Source organism: Erpetoichthys calabaricus, chromosome 3 (assembly GCF_900747795.2).
Source record: "Erpetoichthys calabaricus chromosome 3, fErpCal1.3, whole genome shotgun sequence".
In the NCBI taxonomy this organism is placed as follows: Eukaryota; Metazoa; Chordata; class Cladistia; order Polypteriformes; family Polypteridae; genus Erpetoichthys; species Erpetoichthys calabaricus.
The window spans coordinates 118,608,802-118,631,179 of NC_041396.2; the positions used below are offsets into that span (position 1 = coordinate 118,608,802).

Here is a 22,378-nt window from a genome sequence, read left to right on the forward strand (position 1 = left end):
ATCCATGATGTGCCGTCACCTATATGGGCCTATTTAAGCATATTTGACAGAGGATCAGGCCACTGCAATCTGCAACCTCTGCTAGCAGAAGGTAGGCATATACACCCATCATCAACCACATGAAGAACCACTAATAATAATATACATTTTATTTATACAACGCCTTTCACATGTATAAGGCACTTCACACATTCTCATAAACAAACAGCAGGCATATGTAACATTGGATACAGATGTTTCCTGAATAGAACATTAAAACAGATGGATACAGTACATACAAAGGCATTAAATAGAATAAAAGACAATAAACCAGGGCAAAATACTAAATTCAATACTAAAAGAAAGCCTAGAAAATAATGTCATTTGTGATATAACACACAAATTATACTGAGTAGCTGGGCAGGGAGGAAAGAAGAGGCAGAATGTCAGGTTAAGTTAAAAGCCTTCCTGAACAGATGAGTTTTAAGTTGTTTTTTTAAAAGAATGAATGGAGTCAACTGATCTAATTAATTTAGGGAGGTCATTCCAAAGTCTGGGTGCAATATAGCTAAACGCCCTGTCACCCATAGAGTGCAGGATAGTATGGGACACAACAAGATTGACAGAATTAGTGGACCTTACAGGGCGAACAGGAGCATAGTGATGGAGAAGGTCACTCAAGGCCATTTAAAGCTTTGCAGGTTAATAATAGAATTTTATATTCAATTCTGTAAAACACAGGGAGCCAGGGGAAGCAAAGCAGGGTGGGTGTTATGAGCTCACTGTTGCAGGTCCGTGTTAGGACTGTTGCAGCAGAGTTTTGAATCAGCTGGAGCTGTGATATAAGATTAGAAGCGACACCTGCCAGTATGGAGTTAAAGTAATCTATGCAGGATGTGATAAAAGCATGGGCAAGTTTTTGGGCATTAGAAAATGAGAGGCATGAGAGAACACAAGATATGTTACGTAGATGAAAGTAGGAAAGTTTCTCAATGTGGTTTATGTAGTCAGAACAAGAAAGGAAGGAATCAAAATGACACGAAGATTCCTTGCATCTGAAGAAGGTCTGATGAGATCACTAAGTGACTGTGAAGGAGCTCATTTTCTTAAGTTGTGTTTTAGCCAATTTGCAGCACTTCAGTTTTGTTGCAATTTAATTTTAAAGAGTTCTGCTCCATCCAGGTTTTAATTTCACTAACGGAAGTTATAGAGTTGATTATCATTCGCATAAAAATGATAACCCAGTCCATAGCTACGAACGATACGGCCAAGGTGAATCACATAGACACAGAAGAGCAGAGGACAGAGCACTGAGGAACCCCTTGTGTGACTGGCACTGAGCTGAATCAGCTTTTGCCAAGATTAACAAAATCTTGCCTAATCAGTCAGATAGGACTTAAACCACTGGAGGGCAGTGTTGGAGATACCCAGCATATTCTCAGTTCTGGACAGTAGAATGTCATGTCTGACAGTGTTGAATGATGCACTAAGCTCTAACAGAATTAATATGCTGGTTTGTCCAGAGTCTACTGCCATTAACAAATCACTGGTTACCCGAAGCACAGCATTTTCATAGCTGTGCTGTACCCTGAAACCAGACTGAAAGGGTTCCATTAAATTATTAAAAGTAATTGGTGCATTTCGGAGGCTACAACACGTTCAAGAATTTTTGACAGCAAAGGTACATGAGAAACAGGCCGAAACTTTTTAAGATTGTTAGCATCAAGACCAGACTTTAACCCTGGGGTTACAGAAGCGATTTTAAAAGTAGCAGGCACAAAGCCAGTGTAAAGGGGTGTATTTATTATTGTTGTAACAGTCGGGATTAAGGCATGAAGGCAGGATTTAAGAAATACAGTGGGAATGTGGTCCAGTACACAGGTAGAGGGCCTCATTTTACAAAGCAGGTCATTAAGAAATCAAATGTGACTGGTGAAAATTTAGAAAAAGAGCTGGGTGGAGTAGAAAGACAGGGAAAGATATAAATGGATGATGGATTTATGTTAGTTGAATTATTGATATCTTTGTTGAAAATTATTGGCACTGCAGCTCCTGCCCTATGGGCTAGTAGACACAGACCACTTGCACCAATTGATGAGTTGTGGCATCCCCACCTGGCAGATCCCCAGCTTCCATTATTTTACCAGAAAGGATGTTCCAGCCCTCCACCACCACGTGACACAGAATGTAGGCCTGTCACTCGACCATGCTGTGGACAGAAAGGTCCACTTTACCACTGACACATGGACAAGCAAGCACAAGCAAGGGCAGTATGCATCATTTACTGCCCATTGACGCATCCTCCAAGTGGCTGAGGAGGGTGCCGTTAAGTGGGGCACCATTAGAGTTGGTAGTGCCACCACGGGCGATCGGGGGAGACCAGACCCACTACCCTCTCTGCCACTTCCACCTCCTCCTACTGCATAGCTGCCTTAAACCCATAAATAAACTTCATCGAGCCATCCAGCAAACACCCCCACAGCTACTGTATGCTACGGCACTGCATAGCCAGTGCTGAAGCAGGCGTGTCTGGGTGAAAGGAGTTATACTGGGCCTGCGAGCTTGGCTGACTCCCAGGATTAGGTCTTGAAGTGGATGACCTCCAGCGGCTCCAGTCGGGCAGCATGCGTGTGTTAGACAAAGGCACCAACCTCCTGGCCGCCCTGTGATTCAGCAAATTGACACAAGTGTCCTGATTTGCTCACATGCTCAACCTTGTAGTGCACAGGTTCCTCCGAACTTAACAGTACCTAGGGTTGGGTGAGCTACTGAGCAAGGCATGGCGGGTCTGCAGCAATTTTTGCCACGCCCCAACTGTAAAAGAGTTGCTTGCAAAATGCAGCAGCAGCACCACCTGCCTCCACAGGTTGGTCTGTGATGCAGCAACCTGGTGGAATTCCACCCTGTACATGGTGGAGCGGCTGTGGGAAGAGTGCAGGGTAGTGATCAACTGCCTGGAGGAGCAGGGTACCAGAGGCCAAACACCGCCACTGGAACATTTTACTGGGGACCGGTGGCAGCAGATGCAGCACATCTGCAAGGTGCTGGCTCCTTTCCAGAAGACCACTCTGTCAGTCAGGAGAATGCTGGCTGGAATGATGTGATCCTACTAGTGTTCCTGTTGGAAAGGACACTAGGTGGCCTGCTCAAGGTGGGAGAGGGTGCAGAGGAGGAGGACATGCCCAGTAGGCAGCCAGGCAGGGCAAGGACACTTCAGGAGGAAGAGGAGGAGGAGGCAGCATGGTGCTCACAGCAGGAGGATGTGCTGGCGCAAAGGGCAGTGCCTATTGTCAGGGAGTGAAGGGACACTGAGCAACAGGAGGATGAGGAAAAGGATGAAGAAGATAATCTGGAAGTGGTGGGCAGGGGGTACCTCTACAACATGGCTGCACATATGCTGCAATGCCTTAAGAGGAACCCCTGGATTTAAGCTATAAAACAGAGGGATGATTACTGGGTGGCCACCCTACCAGAACCCCTGGTACAAAGCCAAGATGGGGGAGGTCATAGAGCACAGCAAACAGGAACAGAGGATGCGTCACCTCTTTTCTGTCCTTACCAGTAACATGCTTGAGGCATACCCCTACCTTCACCACCCTGCTACCTCCCCACAGATCCATCAGAGAGCTGTCAGTAGCAGCAACAGCAGCCATGGCGGTGGAAATCTGATGGATGTGTGGAGAGAATTTTTATAGCCTCAATGATCCAGTTTGACAAAGGGTGACAATAGCAGCAGTCACCGCCAGCGGCTGGACCACATGGTGAGTGACTTCCTGGGGTGCATCAGTGCAAATGATTCTATGCAAACTGTTGACCCATGGAGTTCTGGGTGATGAGGCTGGATTTAAGCTGAGAGCTTGCTCAGTATGCGCTGGAAGTGCTGTGTTGCCCAGCTTCCAGATTACTGTCTGAGCAGGCTTAACCCAGTTATCCACAGATTCTGTGGACAGACTGAACTTTATAAATATGAATGAGTCCTGTATCAGCAGTGATTTCCAGCCCTCTTCTGCTGCTACCAGGGACTAAATGAGTTCCTTGTCTATCGCTCTCTATCACTTTCCATCTTTTTTTTTTTGTAAACCTTATGTAAACCGGGGGTGTGGGGTCCACACCTCCATGAATTCATGCTACCTGATTCTGTTGCTAGTGCCTACAAGAAATTTTACTGTTCTGATATTTAATTCAACTAATTTTATCTCAGAGAGGAATGGTGGTGAAGAGGTTAACACTGCTGTTAACACAAGTGACTATATTGTGGTAATTGGACTATTTTTGTCTTTCAGGTACTCACTTAAGTACAATTCCTGTAGACATACAGACTGAATTGAAATGGGTCTTACAGCAATGTATTAGTAGATAAAAATGTATGCTTTTTTCACTTTCTGAACGGTTTCTAACTAGACATAACATTCCCTTGAAGATGAACTGCTATGGTTGTACACTGAAGTTTATTTTTTCTTTTTTACTCTACCTCATGAATACAGGGAGTAGAGACAAAAATCAAGAGAAATCAACAGAGCTAAGCATTCCTATGTCATGCTTTGGTCATATTGGTGTGTTTATTTCATAAGCCAATTTGACTGTACTTTAAATAAAAGTGAAGTTAATGTGTTGATATTCCTAATAAAATACTTAACACTCAGTATTTTTTTTTCTTTTTCACAAAAAAATCTTCACTGATCAAAAATATCCTGACTGCTTCTGACCGACTTGGGACAGTACTCGGGCCAAGAATTCTGTATATGGACGAGGATGAAGTAACATCTACAACTGGAAAATTAGACCAAAGGGGAGATGAAGATATTGAAGAAGTCGTGTCCTCCTTGTTATTTACTTTTGACTGAATGAAGGATATGCACCTATTTCTAGATGAGATATGACGTTAAAAAAAAAAATGTTCCCATCATTTGCTGCTGTTCTACCAATTAGGTTGATACGTTTTGTTTTAATTTTGTCGACCTTTAAAATTTCATTCAAAATTTGCACTGTAAAGAAAGGTGGGGATGGACTGGCTTTCTGACTTGGTTCAATAGTTCCTTGTCTACTCAAAAGACCCATACAGTGGAAGGAGGACACGGATGGATGTCCTGACTGGAATTGTGTGCTTTATTTCTTTAAAATATATTCATATTTGAACATGCAACTTTTATGTGTGTGGTTGTGTTAAGGGTTTGGGTGCTAAAATGACCCCCACAGGTTATACTCCCCTATGTGGTAATTATAACAATGATCTTTGTGTTTTGATACATCACTTTAATTTTCAAGAACTAGACTGTTAGCTTGCAAGTTCAAGATGGGAGTCTAATTAAAGGCAAAAATTAGTTGGAACAAAAATCTGCAGCACCTGGGAGTGAATGAGAACCACTGTATCAAACAATGCCTTGTTACAAATCAGGATTATTAATATATACTATATGTGTTTGGGTGTGTGTGTGTGTGTGTGTGTGTGTGTGATAACTCATTTTATAACTTACTGCACTCAGTCAGACTTACTAACTTTTAACTTAGTACATAACTTTGCTCCCCTTCATCATTTCCAAGATGCATACTGGTAAAGCAGTAAAGTCTTATATTCCATATCAGGGGTGCGGAAATCCAATGCCCGACTCGTCCGACACGGGTAAATTGACCGTCAGACAAGCGTGTTTTTCTGGTTTCAGTTTTCCGTGGACAAGTGCAAGAGACAAGAGAAAAAATAATTATATGTGCTGTGAAGGGCACATCTTTACCACTACTTTCAAATTTTAAACATTTGGGTATGTACTTCGTGCGGAAACCGTCTACTTAAGCATGTTTTTCATGTCTCAAATTGGTCTTCAATATTGTTTACAAAATGACGGCTGATTTTTCAAAGGGGAAGCACTCTTATGGTCTTACATAAGTATTTTACCCTACTATTTACATGCTTGGAGATGCGGTCATTTTTTTCATGCTGACATTACGATGTAATCTGATGATTTTTCATTTTAATCAATAACTTTTATATATTACCAGTAACGGCATACTGCACGATAACGTGCAGTGAATACACTTGACTTGAGCATTCCTAGTTTTCATCCTCTTTCTCTGTACGTTTACCATTCGTTTGCTCAGAGGTTGATGTGCTTGCTGCTTCCTGAGCAGCTCTTCTTTTCTCCACCCTAGCGGCTCACTGCTTCTCTTCTTTCGTTGGCATCTTTTCGCGTTAAAACTGATTAAGTTAGTTTTTGTGTAGCAATTACTTAGTACGTTTTCTTTAATTTTTCACTTAAGCTGGCACTTAAGTCTTCAATCTGCCACAAGAATGATTAGCGAAGGTGGTGGGGAACGAGAACGGCACATATACGCATGCGCCACATGGCCTCCCTGCTGCGCGGTGCTGAGAGTTGATTCAACAATAAAATAAAAATGAAGCGTAATACAAATCATCACCCCGAAAGCGGATAGTATATGTCACGTAGTATATGTGTACCAAATTTCAAGTCAATAGGTGAAACGGTTTGCGAGCTACAGGTGATTTAAAATCCTGGACAGATAAACGAACAGCCACGGTAGCGTATTATAGAAGACGATTGATAAATTTCATTGTTTCTACATAAAAATGCGGTCATTTTACTTACAATGCAAATGTTTTCACCACATAACAAAGCTTCTTAGGCAGTTAATCTTTCCTGAAATTTGCGATTTCACGTAGGTTGTGATATATTGAGGAGTTAAGAAATTTATTGCGTGACAACTTGTTTATAAAACAAGTTGGTTTCACGCTGTCAGTTTATTAAAAATAAAGAAGAAAACATTCTAACGGTTTCCAAATGATATGAAATATCTAGAAAAATCTTCACTTAGACGTGATTATTTTTTCTTCTTGTAAGAGATTATTCTCCAATATGAATTTAGTAAAGAGTTCTCTAAGAACCCGCCTGACTCAGGAAAATCTTCAAAACCAGATGCACATTGTTGTTAATGGCAAACCTTTTATAAGAGTATGACCCACTACCAGCTGTGGAATTCTGGCTGTCATCTGGCAACAGGCACATCACTCATAAAAACCTGACAAGTCATCAGCAATCCACTTCTGCAGGACCATCAGTCCAGGAACCATGCAGTTCAGCTCAAGCAGAAATGAACAGCATTCAGCCCATGCTGTCTGAGATGGTAAAGATTCTAGGGGGAGAAGATGTTGCAAGACAAAAGCTGAAGAACATGGCAAAAAATGAATCAGGACAGTGTTCTGTTATGTAACTGTAATATGTGAAACAGAACTAGTATAGCTATAATGAAGGCATTGTTTATTAGTGAGTTAAAATGATAAGAGAATCTTTTATATAATGTTCTAGAGCAAGGTGGCAAAATACTACTCCCTGAAAGAACTTTTTTCAGTTTTAAAATGGAAGGCAGTTTTGGTATCAATAAAAGAGATCAGAAAAAATAAACTATTTTTAACTTTTGTTATTTGTTTATGGGCAAGTGAATTTAACTGGCGGAGAAGTGGATTTTCTAAGTTTACTTGTCCGTGGACAAGTAGAAAAAAATTTGATTTCCACACCCCTGCATATCATCTTGGTCTATCTGGATAATGTAAAAACTGCTCTTACACAGTAGTTTAGCATTCAACAATGTTGTGCCAACAGAACTAGATTTTGGACTTTATAACAAACAGACCTCGGCTTTACAGATTGCCAGCATTAAATCTTCTATGCTCACCTGCAACCCAGGCACACTATGGGGTAGTGGGGGATTCATAGTGAACAGACCTCGGCTTTGCAGATTGCCAGCATCATATCTTCTATGCTCACCCACAACCCAGGCACGCTATGAGGTAGTGTGCTAATCCCCCAGTGTGACTGTGTGTCCAGACACCACATCAGCTCCATCATTAAAAATGCTAATGACACCACCATCACAGGCGTGATCACAAACAATGATGAAATTGCTTGCAGACAAGAGGTCTATCTGCTGACTCAGTGGTCCCAGGATAATGTGACCTTTAATGTCCGAAAATTAAGGAGCCGGTCATAAACTTCAGAAAACGGATTACGCTGTGGTTTGTTTTTGTGGGGTGCTGTGAAAATGATGAGCTTGTTTAAATTTCGTACAGTAACAATCACTGATGAATTGATGAGGGAACAGCACGTTTTGTTTATTGCCACGTTCACCAATGTCTTCCTGAGATGTCTCACAGGTGCTGTCTAGAGTCCATCTTCACTGGCTGCATCACATCCTAGTAGGGCACACATGCTTGGGTCACTGCGGAGGGTGGTGAAAGCCACAAAATATTACTGGCACCCAGCTTCCTTCTACCCAGGGTATCTAAAAGACATTCTGCTAAGCTTATTACACACTCAGCCAATCTGCACAACTGTTTTTCTTACTCCTCCCTTTGGGCAAATAGTAAAGAACCAATGGCCCTTAGTATGGCTTCAGAGAAAGCATTTTAGTTGTGGAGTTACTGAACAGCCAGTCATAATAACAAACATTGTAAGAAAAATACTATGTATAAATATTTGAAATACAGTAATCCCTCCTCCATCGCGGGGGTTGCGTTCCAGAGCCACCCGCGAAATAAGAAAATCCGCGAAGTAGAAACCATATGTTTATATGGTCATTTTTATATTGTCATGCTTGGGTCACAGATTTGCGCAGAAACACAGGAGGTTGTAGAGAGACAGGAACGTTATTCAAACACTGCAAACAAACATTTGTCTCTTTTTCAAAAGTTTAAACTGTGCTCCATGACAAGACAGAGATGACAGTTCTGTCTCACAATTAAAAGAATGCAAACATATCTTCCTCTTCAAAGGAAACAGAGAGGAAAGCAAACAAATCAATAGGGCTGTTTGGGTTAAGTATGCGAAGCACCGCTGGTACAAAGCTGTTGAAGGCGGCAGCTCACACCCCCTCCGTCAGGAGCAGAGAGAGAGAGAGAGAGAGAGAGAGAGAGAGATAGAAACAAAGTCAAAAATCAATACGTGCCCTTTGAGCTTTTAAGTATGCCAAGCACCGTGCAGCATACTTAAAAGCTGCACACAGAAGGTAGCAACGTGAAGATAATCTTTCAGCATTTTTAGACGAGCGTCCGTATCGTCTAGGTGTGCGAACAGCCCCCCTGCTCACACTCCCTACATCAGGATCACAGATAGTCAGCGCAAGAGAGAGAGAAAGAAAAGTAAGTTGGGTAGCTTCTCAGCCATCTGCCAATAGCTTCCCTTGTATGAAATCAACTGGGCAAACCAACTGAGGAAGCATGTACCAGAAATTAAAAGACCCATTGTCCTCAGAAATCCGCGAACCAGCAAAAAATCTGCGATATATATTTAAATATGCTTACATATAAAATCCGCGATAGAGTGAAGCCGCGAAAGGCGAAGCGCGATATAGCGAGGGATCACTGTATACCTGAATATATATCTATGCTGTATATTGTATCCTATGTATATTTTTTGTATTTTATTATATTATCACTGTTCTGGAGAGACATGCAAGTAACAATACAGTTCTACTGTATGCACTGCAACTGACCCACTATTTATTATTATTATTATTAGTTGTAGTAATAGTTTTTTTTTATTTATCAAAAATAAAAAAAACAACGATGACTAAGATGACAGTTTGTTTTTATGCTGATCTAGGTCTTTGTGATCTACTTAAATGTTGCACGAAAAAGGTTTAAGAACAATCATGATTGTCTCAAACTCAAAAGTTATTCAATAATGTAAAATTACATAAATTTCCTGGCTGTCACGTGCCATTCAATTGATATGGGCGTGACAGTATTTCACCCATACAGCTTTTAGTAATGAAAATGTTGATGGATCAAATCAATGAATAAATGACTGTTTCCTAAAATGTTTCCTGTCAATTTTAAAAACAATTTTTATATAGCACTGTTTTTGCATTAATTAAGCTTAATATTGTTTCACATGTGGATAATTTGCTAGTGGAAGTATGAAAAACATTTATAGATTGAAAAACTCTAGGTATGAGTTTCATGAGGTACATTCGGTTTGAAACACTGAATGGTAATAAGATTTGTTACTTTTACTATAATGTAACATTTCAGGAGAAAATGTAATAAACAACCAGGTGCTTCCCTGTCACACCTATTGTACTTGGTTGGAAGATATTTTTTTCAGCACTGGTTCATTAAACCATTAAGTCTGAGTAACTGTGACATATCTCAATGCACAATTCAAATGGACACAGACGCTGTTTATTTTTAACAGAAGACTTCTCACTCTGAAGTTAAATAAAAGTACACTTAGAGAGTTATAATTTTTCATGGCATGATATTAATAACAATCAATATACATTTAATTATTATATTACAAAATAGTACTGTGCCATTAATGGCACATGCCAGAAGGATGCTTAAGGGCAGTGAAGGGGCAGCTTATGCATCACACTCATCAGCTGCAAGTTATTTTTATTTTGATCATAAACAGGCAATTCTTACACTTAAGTTCTGGGCCCAACATCCCTTATTCTCAGGTTGAAAAACACCTTATAAATGCAGCGATTCCTGTCAGTTTCTTTCTCACCATGATGGGCTTGAGCAGAAAAGGCAGTGTCACGAGCAGATGTACCATATATCATGCCATTTTCTATGGCTGCTTAACACTAGAATTAAGCATAAATTCACTCCTGATCTGACACTGTTCGTTTTCAAATAATATTGCATTAGTGCGATGATGTTTTCTGATTGGTACTATTCAGGTCATAAAATGATTTCTTCAAAATGTCACAGATATAGTCTTTTTGTTTCAGGTGTGTAATAGAAACCACAGCACATGTGCACATTGCAACAGGTACACATGTCATAAATGTAGGAAGGACAGTCCTTGCGTGTGTGTAAACTGTTAACATTTGAATCTGATGATTGCATATAGCACTGAAATGATCTCTCTGTACTATTCTTTCCTCTGCATGTCCTGGAGTACAAAAGAAACAACACCATACAGCAACATGTCGGGACTGGCAAGATTGGGGGGAAAAAAACCACGCGGTCAATGATTGCTACCGCAAGATGTTATGCGGATTAATATGAATAATATGAATAATGTTGCATCCGTGCCACAATGTTTTCCGAAATGTACTATACAGGTCATAAAAAGAGTTATTCCAAATATCATATATCCATCCAGATCAGAGAATGTACAGTTCCATTGCTTCAAAACACCTACACACATCTACAGTTATTCCCAGTTCCAGTTAAAAGTAACAGCATCAGATCCCTGAGTGGGGTTGTAGTATGCATCGGGGTCGTGACTGAGAGAATAAAAGTGAAAAAAAAAAAACTGTAACTTTTACAAGTCCTATAAATGTACAGTGGCTGTTACAGACACAAACCAAATGTATGTGTGTACTATATAGCAGGCATGTCAAACTCGCGGTCCCCGGGCCGCATGCGGCCCGCAACAGAAATCTATGCGGCCCGCATGACAGATCCTAGTTAGCACTGAACTTGTACAAAATGATTACTATCGTTTGTGATTGAATCATTCTGCATCTTCGGCGTTACTTATTGACTTTTCTTACTTCTGCCTTCTGACAAAAGCGCGTTATCCCATGGCATGACGGTACCGGAAACGTCATCTGCTAGTATAGCCACGAGCCTTGACCAAAGTTAATGAGCCACAGCGTCACAACTGAAGCGCTAGGCTGCAGCAGCGGGCAGCAGGGGCGGCCTTAGGCATGTGCAAACTGTGCACCTGCACAGTGCCGCCAAATCCCAGGGGCTGCCACACCAATATATATTGAATAAAAAACAGAAAGAGAAAATAACGACACAGCTGACGGCAATGTGGCCGAAAAACATTGTGTTTGTTGTTAATTAGTACGCTGTATTTACTAATGTCGCTCAAGTCGGAGCAGTAAGCTATATGTAGTATTATAACGTTCTGCTGTGATGAGAATATCATGCGCGCCACTTAGTTTTCAAGTTACAGACACGTGCATATAGATGCGTGACATGAGCATGAGGCGGCTATGCAGTGTCCGCAACGGACGTAGCCATCCGCCGTGCATAAGATACCATATTGGCATTGGCGGGCGAAGGGGCCATCGATTCTTTCTCTGCCCAGGGCCGCCACGAGCCTAGAGCCGCCCCTGCTAAGGCTACACTACTGACTGGGCTGCTGAGACTGGCCACTGGGCAGAACTGACCATCACGAGTAGTAATAGCCCGCATATTTTCACGTTTTTTTGCTCTAGTTTCATGTAATTTTGTGCTAGTATTGTAACGAACAGTTAGTGCAGACTACAGCTGAAGATCTGAAGTGGACGTGAGAAGTTGGTGAGTTGTTTATTAACATATTTTTGTGATTTTGAGTTTGAAAAATTATTGTAGGTCAGGTGGCTTATTTTACAATATAAACTTTGAAGTAAACTTAGTAAAGTAAAATTTGATTTTTGGAGGATTTGTTTTCCAACTTGAATTACTGAGCATTTTCGTGATTTCAGTTCACACAAACAGGGCATTGCGCTGTTCTCTTACAACGTTGAGAATGCGCCTGAGAATATCCAAATGGAACTGATTGAAGTGCAGTCAGATTCTATTCTGAAGGCAAAATACAACGAAGTTGGTGTGCCAGGCTTGTATGCTTACCTGCCACCCTCGTATGTGCAGATTCGTAAGTTGGCATCAAGAGTACTATCAATGTTCGGAAGCACTTACCTTTGTGAGCAATTATTTTCATTAATGAAAGCTACCAAAACCCCACATCACTCAAGACTTACCGTCGAGCACCTTTCATCCCTCATAAAAGTTGCAGCTGCACAAGATTTCAAGCCTGATATTGACGAGCTGGTTAATAACAAGAGACGCCAAGTGTCGGGACAAAAGAAATAAATCTCACACTGTAAGGCTCCTATATAAGCAATGAATATAATATAATGAATATAATATAATAAGGACCTAGCTAAGAGGCTAAGACTCTAATTCTACACTGTTGTATGGAGACTGTATGGAAATAAATTGCTTTTCTTTAAACTTTAAGTGTTACATTTTTTAAAGTTTTCAGTATTGGAAAGAAAGCTACAGTAACTTTGTATAATAGTATTTGTTACAGTGCGGCCCGCTGACGCACGTATGGCAGTCGAAGAGGCCCACCAATGCTAGTGAGTTTGACATGCCTGCTGTATAGTATTAACAATAAGAGCAGCTCACTACTGAAAATGGCAAATATAGGAGGCAGTCAGGATTGAACCGGGGACTCTTGATTATAAGTCAGTAAATCTTACCGCAACGCCACAGAAGCTGTTGTATCATCCTGGAACCTTTTGTGAAAGTGTTTATTTGATCTTTGGACTTCAGGCTTCACACATTCTACAGTTTATGCCTACATTTTGTAACATTTATTACTAAAATATGAAAAAGTTTGTTTTAACAATGTATTTACACAGATTACTGTTGAAACGGAACACAAATGAAATGCATGTGGTCCAAATAATGATCTATTATTTCCACTGTAAAGCTCCAGCACTTCACTCCCAGATAATCAATCAAGGCATGAGCTGGGAGAACACTCTGCACGGTCTGCGATGGTGGGGGGATGGAATAGCAGGCTGCTTGCTGCTTGTCTTAATTGACACAATTATAGGACAAAAGACACTGATGGAGAGGTGCGAACAGATTTAAGGTGGGCCGGATTTACGAGTTTTCTTGTAGGCTCTGGTAATTCTAGTGTTAATCCTGAGCAGGGTGGTGGTGGGGACTAGAGCCTACCCCGCAAGCATAGGGCGCAAGACAGGAACAAATCCCAGATAGCGCACAAAGTTCATCGCAGGCTGAACACACTTGCATGCACTTATCCTGAGGCCAATTTAGTGTCACCGGTCCACTTAACCTGCATGTCTTGGGACTGTTGGAGAAACGAGACCAAGCAGAGGATAGCCATGTAGACATGGGAAAAAAAACACACAAACTCCATACAGGGAGAAAATTTGGCATGAAATCTGGTCTCCATACTGCAAGGTGGCACCACTACCATCCCATGTGTAGATGTGTATATTCATATCAACCAGAGGCTAATTATTTGAAAATGTGAAAGGCTGTACCTAAAAATCCTCATTGGTGGGTTGGGGGATTGGAGAGGTGATACTTATAAACAACATCATATCAGGTTAACAGAAGAGCTACACTTGTATACTATCTTGGGGACAGAAAAAGCAGGATGTTTTAGTACTGAGATAGATTATAGATAAGATGGATATTCTTGTAATAAAGCTAATCATACCATTTACTTTTTCCTATTAAGAGTACAATGCAGTAATCATTTTGACAACAAAGTCAAATTAATTTTCTGTAGGCAGCTTTAAAAAGATATTGTGAGCAAAAGAATTTGAACTTTAATTTTTCCATACCGACAATACTGGAGAAATGCTGCTTTCAGTAGACTGATCATGTCTTCTTGAGCTGTAGTTCCTGGTTGTATACAACTTTCTTGTAGAGACAACTGTAAAGAAAATAGACTACATAAATTAAACCTATATGTGCTGTAGCAAATGTCACAATAACCAAATATATTAAATATGTAAGCATATACTATGGAAAATTGGTCAGAATTGCTCTTTAATCACAAAATAGGCAGCTGAGAGCACCTTTACTATTTCTAATTTGCTGATACCATAATTTAAGAAATTATCTATTTATAAATACTAATTGACATAATGCAGAATTCTTGCAAATACTGCTGAAATTCTGCAGGCAAAATGAAATGTTAAACATTTTCAAAAAGAAATCAGAATATAAATGGAAATGTTCTGATGACAAAAAAAGGTTCAAGTTAACTTTATGATTTAAAAACTCAAAACAACACACACACATGCAAAACAAACAAAGAAATGAGTGATGGATCTGTGGTTAAATCATCCACACAATATAGTCTTCAAATTCTTTCAGGAAAAGACTGAAGCATTACAGAAGACATTGATAAAAACATGTTTTAAAATATACCCCACTAAGATAATGCTTGAAAAATATTTGGAAGGAAAAACAGAATTTTCTAGGATAGTCACTTAAAGTTTGCTGAACATTAAAGTAATAATGTAACAATCTTTGTGGTATTTTGTTGTTGGATTGTCCAGTTTCCAATTTCCTTCTAATGGTATGGAAAACTGTACTTCATATGTACTCCATATATATATATATATATATATATATATATATATATATATATATATATATATATACATATACACATATATATACATATACACACATACGCACACACACACACACACACACACACACACAGATAGAGGGTTTGTGAGTAATCAACAATTGGGACACATGAAGGAACTGTTTGTATCAACTTCAAGGCTAAAGTAATTTTCATTGCTGCAGAACGGCTACAAGTTAGCCCATTACTAATTCCCTGAAACTGTCCCACTTAGAGTTGCATTTTTTTTTTTTTTAAATTTCTGACAGTTACTGCTTACCTTTTAAAATTTTAGGTCATTCAGTGGACTTAAAATATTTTAATTGACCCTATCCCCTCACATCTCCTTCAGGCCATCTCTTCCCCAGTGATCTCTGCAATTATATAGATCATTAACACCTCATTCAGCTAAGGCGCATTTCCTACCATCTTCAAACACACACTGATAACCCCACTCCTCAAAAAATCAACACTTGACCCATTCCAAGTTAACAATAACAGGCCTGTCTCCCTCCTTTTCTTTTTAAAACACTTGAAAGTGCAGTTTGTAACCAGGTTTCTTCCTTCCTTGTACAGAATGGATTGCTTGATCCCCACCTGTGGACTTCAAGTGGAACCACTTGACTGAGATGGCTCTACTAATTGTGATCAACTGGCTACAACTTGCTAGAGCTATTACCATGTCATCGGTCCTGATCCTGCTGGATCTCTCTTCTGCCTCTGATAGGGTCAACAATGACATCTTTCTTGACACCCTCTTTGAGGCATCATTGGGACTGCTCTCAGATGGTTTGAGTCCTATATCTTAGGAAGATCCTACTGTGTGTCCTGGTGAGGAGAGTTGTCAAAGGCGCACCAGACATGCATAGGTGTACCCCAAAGATCAGTGTTGGGTCCTCTGCTTTTCCTTCTGTACACCATCTGGGCTCCATCATCCAATACCATAGTTTCTCTTATCAGTGCTCTGTGAATGATGTACAGCTGTACCTGTCATTCCCTCCAGAGGACAATATGGTATCAGCTTATTGATATCACAATCTGGATGAAGGACCATAATCTACAGCTCAACCTGGCAAAAAAAACTGCTCAACTCCTCCATCTCTGTACAGCTTGGCTCACTGTCGCAAACACCTACCAAGTCATTACGCAACCCCAAGGTGATGACTGATGAACAGTTATCTTTTTCTAATAGTTCTACTGTTTCTTGTTCAAGCAGGTTCATACTGTACAACAACCGCAAGACCAGACCTTATCTGACACAGTATGCAGCACAACTTCTGGTCCAAGTTTTGGTGTTGTTGCATTTGGACTACTGCAACTCACTTCTGGCAGGTGTACCTGCATTTGCTATCATGCTGCTGCAGATGGTCCAAAATGCAGCAGCTTGTCTTGTATTTAACCAGCTGAGATGGGCACATGTCACTCCTCTCCATTTTGCTACATTGGCTCCCTGCAGCAGCACACATTAAGTTAAAATCCATGATGCCTGTCTACAGAGTAGTCAATGGGTCAGCACCTGAGTACACGGAGACACTGGTGAAGCCCTATAGTCCTTCTCGTCCACTCAGATCTGCCAGTGAACAGTGTCTGGTGATGCTGCCTTTGCATTAAGGTTATTATAGTTTTGCCTTTTTATATTAGTTCTTATTTCTATATTTTTTTTTTTTTGACCTTACTTGGAAATTCAGTATAGTTTTAGTTTTCCATCATGTATTTTTAGTTTTTATTTTACAAATACATTTTATTTTTATATATGTATTAGTTTCAGTTTTACTAATTATGATATGGTTAAAGAGCTACTATGGAGTTTAGTTTTGTGTCACAATCAGACTGAACTGTACACTTAACCGGTTTGGAAATAATACAAGTTTAATGTCAGTGGAAGCTTATTGCGCTACATTACATGATTTACTATGTGGTTTTGTTTGTCTGATAAAAACAAGTATAATCAAAACCAGATACTGAATATGAACAATTTTATACATTTTTTTAATTTTTAAAATATTTTCTATGTCATTTGTGGTGAACAAATGTGCACTGACTGTTGGCACTTTCATCTTTCCTTTTATTGTCCAGAATAGGCCAATTTGCATTGAAATTTAGGTGAATTGTAAGGTTTGAGGATTTTTACTCTAAATGTCTACAGCACACAACATGTCCTTCTCTAAGACAATGTGCTTAAAATGAATGCCTTCAATACTGCATTCAAAAATCTCCTATTCTGGGCTTTACTTTCTGCTAGCCATATTGATCTCCAATTCCATTTCAGGCACATACAATTTATAGACAGAATTTTGACACCTGCAAGCCTGAAAAGATATTAAAAATAAAATAAAAAAAAGATTCTATTGTGTTCTGACAGGTGTAATCATGAAAATCAAGGGGGCTTAGGAAGAACAAGGCTCATAGGCTTGAATCAGTGTGCAGACCCCACCTGGTTCTACTGAGGGAAACAAAGAAAAACAAGGATGTAGTGTAAAGGGTAGTGGCAGTGAGACTTAAATGGTCCATGCATAAGAATAGTAAACCTTTAACACTAAAATTCCTGAAGACTATGAAAAAACTCATAATCCCGGCCCACCTTAAATCCCATCTCACCTCTCCATCAGCATCTTTTGTTATGAAAATGTGTCAATCAGCACAAGCAGCAAACAGCCTGCTATCCCATCCCTGCCTTGATGGAGCTCAACTTGGGCAAAAAGTTCTACCTGCTCAAGCGAAGGCTGCCTATCTGCGTGTGAGGTTCCTGGAGTTATGTAGAGTAAATAATACAGTACTGTATCATTAGTTGGAATACATGCATTTCATGTGTGTTCCGTGTCTATAAAGATCTGGGTAAGTGTAGGATGAAAGGAAATGAGAGGCAAGAAATGCCGAACACATACCTAAAGCAAAAACTTTTTCCATGTTATACTAATAATGATGTGAGACTTGGTCTCGTCCATTGCAGGAGATGGACTTCTAAGGCAGAATTTCGTTTGTGGTGGCTTTAATTTTTTTTTTTTATTATCCCGAGGTATCCTGTATTTACCCAACTCGAGGAAGTTCTATTACAGTATGTATATGCAAGCATATATAACAATGAGCGGTAAGAAAGTGGCTTGGAAAGAAACGGAAAAGAAATCCAAAGATACACCCAAGCCTAGACAGGCATCAAGTCCAAGTTGAACATACGGCCTTTCAGAGACTGACCTGGAACAGACAGGCGAAAGCACAGACTTCCCAGGACCCCGCTCCGCTGCATCGTCTCCAGTCGAGAGTGAAAATGGGAGCGAATGTGCAAGAGATGCAAGTCATGATAGCTTGTCGATTAAGAGAGATATAAAGAAAGAAATAAATGGTATGCTCAAGGCAAACGAGAAACTGCGGGTGGAGCTATGGCTGGAGCTGCTACAAGATAAGAAAGACTTGGAGAAACGTGTACTTAATTGCTTTGAGGCAGCCTTTAAAGGTATGCTGGAAAAAAGTGAGGAACACATTCAGCAAAATGCGTCTAAGTATGAGGAAAAACAGAGCTTTGTCCTCGGCCCTCTTCTCTTCTGTATTTATAGGCTTCTGCTTGGCCATATTATTCATAGCTATGGACTGGGTTATCATTTTTATACAGACGATACTCAACTCTATTTCAATGTCAAAAGTTGAACTTCATCAGAGCTCTCTCAGCTCACAACGTGCCACAGTGAAATTAATACCTGGATGGAGCAGAACTCTTTAAAATTAAATTGCAACAAAATTGAACTCCTGCAAATTGGGACTAAAATGAAACGTAATAAAATAAGCTCTTTCCCAGTCAATCTTGGCGGTGATCTCATCAGACTTGCCTCTACTGCAAAGAATCTTGGTGTCATTTTTGATTCCTCCCTTTCTTATTCCGCCCACATAAATCACATTAAGAAACATTCTTACTTTCACCTCCATAACATATCCCGTGATCGCTCCTTCCTCTCCTTTTCTAATGCTGAGAAACTTGTCCATGCTTTTATCATATTCCGCATCGATTATTGTATCGGCTGCAAGAGTCCTTACTCGAACCAGCAGCAGTGAGCACATAACACCCATCCTGCTCTGCCTTCACTGGCTCCCTGTGTCTTACAGAATCGAATATAAAATCCTTCTAATAACCTACAAAGCCTTAAATGACCTTGCACCAAACTACATCAGTGACCTTCTCCATCACTATGTGCCTGTCCGCCCACTAAGGTCCTCTGATTCTCGCAATCTTGTTGTGCCCCACACTAATTTACACTTCATGGGTGACAGGGCCTTTAGCTGTATAGCGCCCAGACCCTGGAATGATCTACCGAAATGAATCAGATCAGCTGGCTCCATGAATTCTTTTAAAAAAACAACTCAAAACTCATCTGCTCAGGAAGGCTTTTAGATCTACTTGACTTCACTATCCTTTTCTCAGTTTACCTCTATGTCAAGATGCTCATGTAACCTGTATGTGTGTGTGCTATACCATCAATTATGTTGTCTGTTAGGCTTTTCTCTGAATTTACTGTCTTAATCTTTATTTATTTATCTGGTTTGTATAATGCTATATACTGTATACTCTGCCGTTCTTTCTTAAATTCTGTGAAGTGCCTTGAGCATGGGAAAGGCACTATATAAATAAAATTTATTATTATTATCAGTTGAAAGACGTTAAGCAAACATTTACGACTCGAATTAAAACAGCCGAACATCTGGCAACCACCATCGACGGAAAAGCAACGGCTGGGAATTCTAAATGCAAAAAACTCGGAGACAGACTTACTGCTCTGGAAGATAGATGGAGAAGGAACAATATTAGAATCAAAGGTCTACCTGAGAATCGTGAAAGTGCAAAGCCAGTGAAATTTGTAGCTGAACTATTCACAAAAATAATTGGAGAGGACTTTAAATCAGACACCGAGATAGCAGAAGCTTAGCACATACAGGGATCAAATACCTTTAAAACCTAGGACTTTTGTCGTGCGCTTCGAAAAATCACAATCTAAATTTAATGTAATGTCACTTCTCAGACAGAAACAATTTATTATTACATCACCCCTGTGACAGGAGACCTAACACTACAAAGACAATTACACAGTTTGTAACTGACCACAACTTATCAGACCCCTGGAGATTTCTAAACCCAAACTCAAGAAACTTCCTTCTACTCACCAGTTCATCATTGCTACTCAAGAATTGATTATTTCTTTGTAGATAATTTCTTGCCTATGCAAGCCAATTGTGCTTCACGCACAAAAGAATATGGAACCAATGTAGGAAGCATTTTAAGATAGAGAAGCTTTTATCTGTGGTACCTCTGCACAAGAACCACCTTTTCCCACCCTCGGAAACATATGCAGTTTTTAATATATGGAAAACATTTGGGATTAAATCACTTAAAGATCTGTACATAGACAACGTCTTTGCATCCTATGAACAATTACATTCCAAATTTAACTTTCCAGCAACACATTTCTTTCACTACCTTCAAATTAGAAATTTTGTTAAACAGAACCTGCCCAATTTTCCTCACCTCCCACCTCCCTCTATGCTGGAAAAAATATTGCTCAGTTTCTGGGACTCAGACAGCATTTCTGCAATACATAAAACCATTTTACAGTCCCTCCCTTTCAAAGATCCAAGAGGACAGTGGGAAAAGGATCTCTCACTCAACATCTCAGAAAAGGATTGGAAAATAGCAATGCAGAGAATTCACTCGAGCTCCACATGTGCAATGCATACAATTATTCAACTAAAAATGATATATCAAGCACATCTGTCTCGTTTAAAATTATCCAAAATGTTTCCAGGGCAAGGTCCAACCTGTGAACGCTACAATCAAGTTCCAGCCTCACTGGGTCATGTGTTTGGGCTTGTACCAATTTAACATCATCCATCCATTCATCCATTTTCCAACCCACTGAATCCGAACACAAGGTCACGGGGGTCTGCTGGAGCCAATCCCAGCCAACATAGGGCACAAGGCAGGAAACAATCCCGGGCAGGGTGCCAACCCACCGCAGGACACACACACACACACACACACACACACACACACACACACACACACACACACACACCAAGCACAGGGCCAATTTAGAATCGCCAATCCACCTAACCAGCAGGTCTTTGGACTGTGGGAGGAAACCGGAGCGCCCGGAGGAAACCCACGCAGACACGGGGAGAACATGCAAACTCCACGCAGGGAGGACCCGGTAAGCGAACCCAGGTCCACAGGTCTCCCAACTGCGAGGCAGCAGCGCTACCCACTGCGCCACCGTGCCGCCCAAATTAACATCATTCTGGATCAAAATTTTTAAATGCCTTTCAGACAGCCTTGGTGTCACAATCCCTCCTAACCCATTAACAGCTGTGTTTGGTGTACTTCCAGATGGGCTTAAAGTGGAGAACGACAAACAAACTGTGATTGCTTTTACTACATTATTGGCACGTAGACTTATCTTGCTTAACTGGAAGAATCCTAACTCTCTTCTGTTAAGTCAGAGGGTAACCGATGTTATAGTCATATGAAAAAGTTTGGGAACCCCTGTCAGCCTGTATAATAATTTACTCTACTTTCAACAAAAAAGATAACAGTGGTATGTCTTTCATTTCCTAGGAACATCTGAGTACTGGGGTGTTTTCCAAACAAAGATTTTTAGTGAAGCAGCATTTAGTTGTATGAAATTAAAATGTGAAAACTGGCTGTACAAAAATGTGGGTACTCTTCTAATTTTGCTGATTTGATTGAATGTAACTGCTCAGTACTGATTACTTGCAACACCAAATTGGTTGGATTAGCTAGTTAAGCCTTGAACTTTATTGACAGGTGTGTCCTCAAAACAACTCTCAGAAGATCTGAAAACAAATATTGTTCAGTATCATGGTTTAGGGGAAGGCTACAAAAAGCTATCTCAGAGGTTTAAACTGTCAGTTTCAACTGTAAGGAATCTAATCAGGAAATGGAAGGCCACAGGCACAGTTGCTGTTAAACCCAGGTCTGACAGACCAAGAAAAATACAGGAGCGGCATATGCGCAGGATTGTGAGAATGGATACAGACAACCCACAGATTACCTCCAAAGACCTGCAAGAACATCTTGCTGCAGATGGTGTATCTGTACATCGTTCTACAATTCAGTGCAATTTGCATAGAGAACATCTGTATGGCAGGGTGATGAGAAAGAAGCCCTTTCTGCACTCATGCCATAAGCAGAGTCGCTTGTTGTATGCAAATGCTCATTTAGACAAGCCAGATTCATTTTGGAACAAAGTGCTTTGGACTGA

At 40.2% G+C, this 22,378-nt stretch overlaps 1 protein-coding gene across 1 annotated transcript in view; it reads right to left on the minus strand.

The window, feature by feature from the left end:
- The window catches only part of nup133 (nucleoporin 133), a 191,558-nt gene that overhangs the window by 62,869 nt on the left and 106,311 nt on the right, over positions 1–22,378 (minus strand). Inside the window, exon 12 of the mRNA XM_028797315.2 lies at positions 14,320–14,411. Within this exon, the coding sequence (XP_028653148.2) occupies positions 14,320–14,411 (92 nt within the window). The remainder of the gene's footprint in view (positions 1–14,319; positions 14,412–22,378) is intronic.